This window comes from Acanthochromis polyacanthus, chromosome 10 (genome assembly GCF_021347895.1).
Source record: "Acanthochromis polyacanthus isolate Apoly-LR-REF ecotype Palm Island chromosome 10, KAUST_Apoly_ChrSc, whole genome shotgun sequence".
NCBI lineage: Eukaryota > Metazoa > Chordata > Actinopteri > Pomacentridae > Acanthochromis > Acanthochromis polyacanthus.
Genome location: NC_067122.1, coordinates 36,025,648 through 36,034,478, shown reverse-complemented (window position 1 = coordinate 36,034,478; position 8,831 = coordinate 36,025,648). Strand labels below are relative to the sequence as shown.

The 8,831-nt window shown below is 40.4% G+C and overlaps 1 protein-coding gene across 1 annotated transcript; it reads left to right on the top strand.

The window, feature by feature from the left end:
- On the top strand, window positions 1-7,596 carry igbp1 (immunoglobulin (CD79A) binding protein 1). Its single transcript, XM_022219272.2, has 3 exons — window positions 1-500; window positions 5,074-5,406; window positions 7,011-7,596. Exons 1-3 carry the CDS (start codon window positions 24-26, stop codon window positions 7,281-7,283), a joined length of 1,083 nt encoding a protein of 360 aa, XP_022074964.1. The 5' UTR covers window positions 1-23; the 3' UTR covers window positions 7,284-7,596.
- The last annotated feature ends 1,235 nt before the right edge of the window (window positions 7,597-8,831 follow it).

Below are 8,831 nucleotides of genomic sequence, written 5' to 3'. Positions count from 1 at the left end.
CTGAACCCGGAAAGTAAACCAAAATGGCGGAACGTAAAAACAGCAACGACGCAGGAGAGCAAACACATCCAGACGCAGAACCGCCTAAATTGTCAGACTTGCTAGACCGGGGTTGGAAGATATTTGAGGAGGTAGACAGTACAAATGAACCCCTTGGTTCAAACAGTATTCAGGTCAAAGTTAAACGCGGTGTGGATGTTTTAGAAGAAGCGTCCAGAATGGTCGCTCAGCTCGACCTGTTCAGCCGCAATGAAGAGCTGGAGGAGATAGCCACAGCTGACCTGAAGTATCTGCTGCTGCCCGCCCTGTTAGGAGCTCTAATTATGAAGCAGACCAGCCGGGAAAAACGGCTGGAGATAGTACAAACAGCCCGGGAGTACTTTATGGATTTCTTGAGGAGATGTAGAGAGTATAACATATCACAGTTTAAACTGCCAAACCCGACGAATGCAAATACAAGTCCTGACAAAGCACCAGAAAATGGAAACTCTGGAGCCAAGGTAAGTTGTTTAACTATCATTTTTAATGATAGCAAATCAAATCAGTCATACTTTACAGTTTTAAAAGCTGTAAATGCATCTTATTTTCATAATATCCTGTATGGAGGCTATGACAGAGCAAAGTTTTCAGAAGCTTAAGAAAAAATTCAGTTTGAAGAAACAAAACCGTCAACTATTTCAGTCACTTTAAAGAGCATATGCGGTTAGACCTTATGAAAGATCTTTCTAAAAGTACCTGAGCCTTAACTAACTTCACCCTGATAAGCCTCAGGGACTTGCCTTTTATCGATGTTTCTTTGTAATACACACAAATATCATTATATACGTTATGCATATGACATTAGAATCAGAGACTTCACAAATTTCAACCTCAGCTCCCTTAATACATAAATAATAATAAACAAAATGTTTATTATGCTTATTTCAGTCTGCTGTATTGTAGAGCACTGCAGTGGAATAAATGTACACAGCTAAATGGTTCTGGGTGTTTGTAAGCAGCTTAATGTTGTGTATTTCTTGTTATTGCTGAACATACACAATCGTGACCTCAGACTTAAAATACTTAGTGATGATGTTTTGTGGACTGCTGAGCCCCTTTTAGACATCAGGTAGGGAACACTGTTAGCTTCATCAGTCCATTTAAGGGGGAGGACACCTTATTTCACAGGTTCGCAAAGCCATTGTATTGTATAGGCTCTTAACAATGTTTGATATGACCCAGTTTGACATGCTATACATCATTTTAAAGCTTATGAGCTGCACATTATCATTGTAACAGTTAGAAGTTACATGCAGTGATCCCTGGGGACAAAATCTTGTCATAAACATGCCAATACACATTTCCTGGTGACCCATCTTTAGATGCTATCTACTCAGAGTCCATAAATTTTGGGTTAATGACTATTATACCTTTTGATAGAGTAACCTACTGTACAAAAAAATAATTGGTGCTTTGGGGATAACACTTTTTCTTATTGCCACAGCAACCATTCCAACATAAATAACTCTTTACCCCAGAATGAACATGGTCTTAAGTAGTCAGATTATAAAATATTTAAAAAAGCATCCATTATTTTAAGAAGTACTGTCTTAAGAGCAATCTGTGAAAAAATCAGCATGATTGCTCAAATAGTTTAAATGTTATTAGGTTTTATGTAACGCCTGTCCCAAAAAATACAGATTTTGAGAAAATGGCAGATGAAGATTGTGAACCATGCACAAGTACTTGCCAAGCTGTTGTATGTCGCTAACTAAACATTTCTTTGATACCTAATGAATAGTTAAGCACTTCAAAAAAATGTCGATTTTTTTTGAAGGCAAATAAGGTGTACTCCCCCCTTAAAGAGACAGCCTTCATTATCTTTCACACATAATTTGTGTCCCAGTTCAGAGACTGAATCCTTCACAGGCTGCATTTGATTGGTCACTTTACCTCAATGTTCCTTACGACTGCATTCAGACGGACCCACCACAGCGTTGGAGTGTGGACGACACACATGATATTTAGTCATTTACACAAGACTCATTAATACAAATGATGTATAACGCATTAACAGACTGATAGAAAACTAGTAGCAGCTCAGCTTTTCTCTGATTTCCCTGAACAGAGAAACTGACAGCTCAGGACTCAACCTGCAGTGGGCTGAGATGTGGCAAAATGTTAAACTGCTCTGATGTACTGTGACTGTGTGTGATAGCTCACCTGTCTGAGTTACAGAGTGTAACCCACCATTAGAACGTAATTGGTTCTTTCTCCATGGTGAGATAATTCATAATTAAACCAAATTAATGAAGTTATTGCTGTTGCTTTGTGTATAAATCTCTCTGTCTTTGGAGACACTTGTTAATCCTATCGCTGCCGGATGCTGTGGGTTTGTGATAAACTATGAAGAAATAATCCTAGACAGTCCTACCCCATCATTCAGTGTGTGGTAGCTCAGCTGTCTGATGTAAAGACATGTAGACTAACACAGCATGAGCTGCAGTTGGATCCTGACCTGAACTGAGAGGCTTTCAGTGCTCTCTCTGCGATTTATGATTTAAAAGGTTTAATTACTTGGCGGTGCTGTTGTTCCGTGTGCGAATGTCTGTTTTTGGATCCGCACATGGATCCTGCTGCTGTCTGATGCTGCTGGTATTAAACTTTCTGAGGCAGTAATTCCAAACAGCTGTAAGAAATAAACTTGGGATCACATTACATTCATCAGTGATGAGTTTCATTCAGCCGTTAGTATCCGTCAAAAAGGTGTGTTGTGCTTTTGGTACACAAACGGTGTATTAAGCGCCTCTGTGATGTTTTCAGATGAATATTGATGATGAAATGTGGAGAAATCCTTTCCTAAATTACTCCACACAAATCAAATGACCACTGCTTGTGTACATCAGTCCATTAATATGGTGGCACAGTTCACATCTGTGCTGTGTTGAATGTTAGCCAGCAATCATTTTCCAGCTGCTAAATCATCTTAATATACACAAAGGTTAAAGACAGCAGCCGTGTTGTGGGTCCAGCTGTATTTCTTTAGATTTGAAGCTACTACAAAGTTAGAGAACAAAATAAGGGAAAAAAAAGAATTGTTTTCACCCGTCTGTACTTGTAAAATATGCATTGTGTCCATGTTGCACTTTGTTCAGTATCCGGAACAAAGATATTTACTTAAGATAGAAAGTTTCATTTCGTTTGGAGCTTCACAAATGACTTAAATAATATGGGTTAAAGCTATTAAAAACACGTCATCATCTCGGTGATTTCAGGCTAGCTTTGCATTTTTCACACATCATTTTGTATACTTTTTTTTTTCCACTTGTGCACACCTTTTCATTCAATGGTTTTTGTTTATTTTATTTATTTTCTACATTGTAGATTAATACTGAAGACATCAAAACAATGAATGAACACCCGTGGAGTTATGTAGTGAGCAAAAAAGGTGTAAACAAACCAGAATATGTATTGGTTTGGATTCTTTAAAGCAGCCACCTTTTGCTTTGATTCCTGCTTTGTATACTCTTGGCATTCTCTCAGTCAGCTGTGCAAGGTTGTCAAGGGTCACTTTGTGTAATTTCTTGCCTTCTTAATGTGTTTGAGACCTTCAGCTGTGTTGTGCAGAGGTAGGATTAATACACACTAGATAGCCCTGTTTGACTACTGTTGTATTCCATAGTATGGTAAGAACCACTTCACTCAGCTACGAGAAACAACAGGCCATCATTACTAAGAACTGAAGTTAAGTCAATACAGAAAATTTCAACAACTTTGAATGTTTCCTCAAGTGCAGTCACAAAACCCATCAAATGCGACGATGAAACTGGCTGTCATGAGGTCTGCCTCAGGAAAGGAAGACCAAGAGTCACCTCTGCTGCTGAGGAGAAGTTCATTAGAGTTAGCAGCCTCAGAAACTACAAGTTAACAGCCCTTCAGATTAGATACCAGATAAATGCCTCACAGAGTTCATGTAGCAGACTCATCTCTACATCAACTGTTCAGAGGAGACTGAACCAATCAGGCCTTTATGGTCAAATAGCTGCTCAGAAATCACTGGTGAGGGTGAATAGCAAGAAGAAGAGATTTGTTTGGGCCAAGAAACACATGAATGGACATTAGACCAGTGGAAATTGTGGTTCAAACTGCCGTGTCTTTGTGAGACACAGAAGGCTGTGGAAGGACTATTTGATCAAGAAGGAGATGATGGAGTGCTGCTTAGGTCAGATGACCTGGATTCAACAGTTGGCTGACCGAAGCCCAATCCAGATGGTTTGGGATGAGATGGACCACAGAGTGAAGGAAAAGCAGCCAACAAGTGCTCAGCATCTCTGGAACTCCTTCAAGACGGTTGGAGAACTATAACAGGTTCTACCTCATGAAGCTCATCCAGAGAATGCCAAGAGTGTACAAAGCAGCAGTCAAACAAAAGGAGGTTACTTTAAAGAATCTAAAATAATACATTTCCGGTTTGTTTAACACTTTTGTGTGTGTTACATATGTCCATATGTGTTCATTCATAGTTTTTATGTCTTCAGTATTAATCTACACTTTAGAAAATAAATGAAATAAGTAAAAACCATTGAATGAGAAGGCGTGTCCAGGCATTTGACTGGTACTGTACATTGAAATTTAGTTTGTGAAAAATAAAATGAGCTTTAATGAAATGGTCATTTTGCCTTTATGAGAGCAAAAATAGCTCATCAATTAATCAATAGAAAAAACATGGAAGTCCTTAACTGCAAAGGAAGAAGGATCATCCATCCAATATCTGTACACCACTTAATCCTCATCAGGGTCATGGGGGCTGGAGTCTATCCCAGCTGACTGAGGGTGAAGACAGGGGACACCTGGACAGGAAACAGTCTATCACAGGACTACACATTGAGACAGTCACACTCACATTCACACCTACAGATTATTTAGAGTCACTAGTTAACCTCAGCATGTTTCTGGAGATGTCAGATGCCACTGTGCAGCCCAAGAAGGATCATTGTAACTTATATATAAACTAGTTTTGAAAGTGTGATTTGGAGCAACTTTAAATATGAATCTGCTAGTACTCTGAACTGTTATGTGTTGCTTTCGTTTCAGTCTGTCCCCAGCTCATCAGACCTGGTTACCATGGGAGCACAACGGCAAGCTAAGATTGAACGGTATCGCCAGAAAAAGCTGCTGGAGGCCAGGTTGTCAGACATGCGTAGAGCTGTGGACAGCGGGCAGGCTGATGATGAAGTGAGCAGAGATTATTACCTTCTGAATGTCCAGAGATGGATCACCGTGTGCTTGGAGGAAATAGAGAGCATTGACCAGGAGGTGGAGATTCTCAAAAAGATGGATGTTCTGAAGCAGTGTCCTGTGAAGCAGCCAACTCGGCCTTCCCATCATCCCATCAAACCTTTCATCCTCACCAAGGATGCTGTACAGGTAAGACTGTGTTTGGGAGCCACAGCAGGAGCCAGGTCCAACAGATCCAAATCAAGATAAAATTATTGTGGCCAAAAAAATCTAACTGCATGTCATAAATAGCTTGATTAAGAAAAGTAGTTGTGTAATCAGTTAGTGATTATACATATGAAAAACCAATAAATATGCGCAAATCTGTAATCTCACAACAACATAATAATCAAGTGCATATAAATGTGTTGCTAGCCCGTCAGTAAGGATGGTTATATTGATAAGATATTAATAGTATTGCTACTTTTACTGATATCACTTGTCAGTGTGGTCTTTTAACAGAACTCTTCTTAGTTGTTTTTGTTATTTTTAAGAGTGCAAATTTAACAAATTAAGGGCAGAATTACACTATCGATTATTTTAGTAGTCGGGTATTCTGTCAATTATTCTGGTGATTAATCGAGTAGTCAGATTCCACACTAGGCTCACTCCATTGGTAGACGAACTTGATTGAATGTAGTTCTATCTTTTTTTTGTTTTTTCGAGCCAATCGCTGACGTCACATGCTGGAATTCTGGCCAATTGCTGAATACTTTAAGCGATGAAAACATACACTTACACACAAAAAATTTTTTTTTTTTCAGTTTTTCTTACACCCCCTCCTGGCCTAGCAGATCATTTTAGCTTGCCAGCACTTTGTATACATTTCTCGTTATAGTGTAGATGTGGATGATGGATCTAGTCCTGTACCTTAATATGTCTGTGAAACCGTTTCACTGCCGTATTTGCATCTGGTGAGAGATGGTGGATTACCGCTGGATCATTGCTGGTCTGTTGGCTGATGTCAAACACAGCATCAACAAACAGGGGTCTCATTTTGTCACTGAATTGGCTTCATGACCAGAAGGGAAACTTCTGAGACAGTTATCAACATAGCAACACTAGACAGATTGAAGGCTCTTCTCATTACTGTTGCAGTGATACTCAACATGCTTGTGCACTGCATAGCCAGCACAGCATAAGCTCCAGGTTGTTCCATATTGCAGTACTTGCCTTTAATAAACTCGAGGCTCCTGGTGCAGCTGCATCACTCTCCAAATGAAACGCAACACAGGTTTGCCCTCTTTAAAAAGGCTTTCCTAATGAAGCATACCTTTGATCTCTACAGATGGTAACACTATGTTGGCCAAACCTGAGAAGAATTTCAAGGACAGAGGGATCCAGTGTTGGTGCCAGGCAGAAGGACTGTTTAGCCCCTCGTATTCAAAGTAGCAGTCAGATTTAATTCTACATTTGGTGTTGTGTCCACGGTGCAATGTGTGTAATTCCAGGTTTCCCTTGAGTTATCTACCCGCTTACAGAGAGTCCTTTGAACATAGCCAGTGCACAACATTATTCAGCTCCTCTTGGCATAAATCAGAAAGTTTGGGTAATGGACAGGCCTCTTTTTGTAGCAATGAGACAAAGCAGACGGCTATCTTCAAAGCTCCAAGAACAGCTGAACATATATGGGTTCAAATGATGGTCCAGATCCAGCCTCAGATCTCAGAAAAATTATTTTTTATTCACATCGAGTAACTACCAGATCATTCCATGTAACCATGTGTAATGACGTGTGTTTACTTCACCCACAGGCTCAAGTATTCGGGGCTGGTTATCCTAGCCTACCCACCATGACAGTAGATGACTGGTATGAGCAACACAGAAAACATGGAGCCCTGCCTGACCAGGGTATACCTAGGAAGGTAGCTGTGGAGGAGGACACTGATGTACAGGAGATGGAAGAAGAAGAAAAGGAGAAAAAGGCTGAAAATGATGATGAGGAGTCTCTGATGAAAGCCAGAAACTGGGATGACTGGAAAGACACTCACCGCAAAGGTTATGGAAACCGCCAGAACATGGGCTAATTCATCCCAACAAAATGTGTGTCCAAACCAACCTGCTTCTGTAGTCATTTCTATTCTAGTCAGTCCTTGAAGTGGATGTTTGTCACATTTCTAATCCTTAAAATTGTTGAGTTTGAGAAGGTCACCAAACCAAGAAAAGATGCAGAGCACTGTCAAACAAACCTATTCATTGATTAGTTATTTTGCAGCTTGACAATGAACTGATGATCTCATGTTACATTTGCTATTGCCATTTACGATGTTGGATTCAACAATCCTCTGTGTTGTAATGTTTACGAATCTCATTAAAAATGTGTAATTTGGCTTGACTGAACCCTGCTATGATGTTTTTGCTGTGTTGGGTTTATTCTTTAATTCTGACATTGGAAAATGAAGAGACTCTATATACAGTATATTGACAAAGGTTTTGGGACACCCCTCCAAATAATTTAATTCAGGTGTTCCAGTCACTTTGATGGCTACAGGTGTATAACATCAAGCACCTTGTCATGCAGACTGCTTCTCCAAACATTTGTGGAAGAATGGGTCACTCTCAGGGAGCTTAGTGAAATCTAGCATGGTACCGTGATAGTTCCCTACCATTTGTGATATTTCCACAATACTAAATATTCCATGGTCAGCTGTTAGTGGTATTCTAATAACATAGTGAAAGCAATTGGAAACAACAATTCAGTGGTAGGCCATGACAAATCACAGAGCAGGGTCAGCAGATACTGAGGTGCACAGTGCACAGAAATCACAAGTTTTCTGTGGAGTCAATAGCTACAAATCTTCAAACTAGAGAGAGGAATGGAATGCGTTTCCATGGCTGAGCAGCTGCATCCAAGCCTGACATCACCAAGTGTAAAGCAAAGTGTTCTCTTGAGTGATGAATCGCATCTCTCTGGCAATCTGACAACCCGGTCTCACGGGGATTCGTGAAACTGTCACGTAAGTTTTAGTTTCGGTTTCGTGCGCACCAACACGATTTCGTCATGTTTTTCGTGCCGCTCACCACGAAATGTTTTTCGCTGTGGTAATCACATCTGAAAGTGGTTTATACCGGCGGATTCATGGCGATCTAAGCTGTCCATCGGCGTATACTGCTTGTGTGATTGCGTTTGCGGCCGCCGGCCGCCGGACATTCTTGAAATTCCTATGCAAATTGGTAAGTGTACCACCGGCTTATGGTTAGGGACGATGTCATGCAAAATATAGCGTTGGATTCGCCACGGTTTTACATTAAAAATATAATATACACATTCTTTTGAAATACGTTCTGAGTGGCACGAAAAGTCCGCCGTTTAAAATACATTGGTGCGCATTTCGTGGTGAGCGGCACGAAAAACATGACGAAATCGTGTTGGTGCGCACGAAGCCGAAACAAAAATTTACGTGACAGTTTCACGAATCCTCGTGAGATCGGGCTGAATCTGAAGGACAAGTCTGGATTTGGCGGTTGCCAGGATTCATACTTTCCTGACTGCATTGTGCCAAATGTAAATTTTGGTGGAGGGGGTATTATGGTGTGGACTTGTTTTTCAGAGGCTGGTCTTTCCCCCTTAGTTC

Excerpts from the sequence above, each read along its gene's own strand:
- igbp1 (XM_022219272.2), top strand. The coding sequence starts at position 24 with ATGGCGGAACGTAAAAACAGCAACGACGCAGGAGAGCAAACACATCCA. Across the intron at positions 501-5,073 it reads ATGGAAACTCTGGAGCCAAG|TCTGTCCCCAGCTCATCAGA; the intron begins GTAAGTTGTTTA and ends CTTTCGTTTCAG. Across the intron at positions 5,407-7,010 it reads TCACCAAGGATGCTGTACAG|GCTCAAGTATTCGGGGCTGG; the intron begins GTAAGACTGTGT and ends CTTCACCCACAG.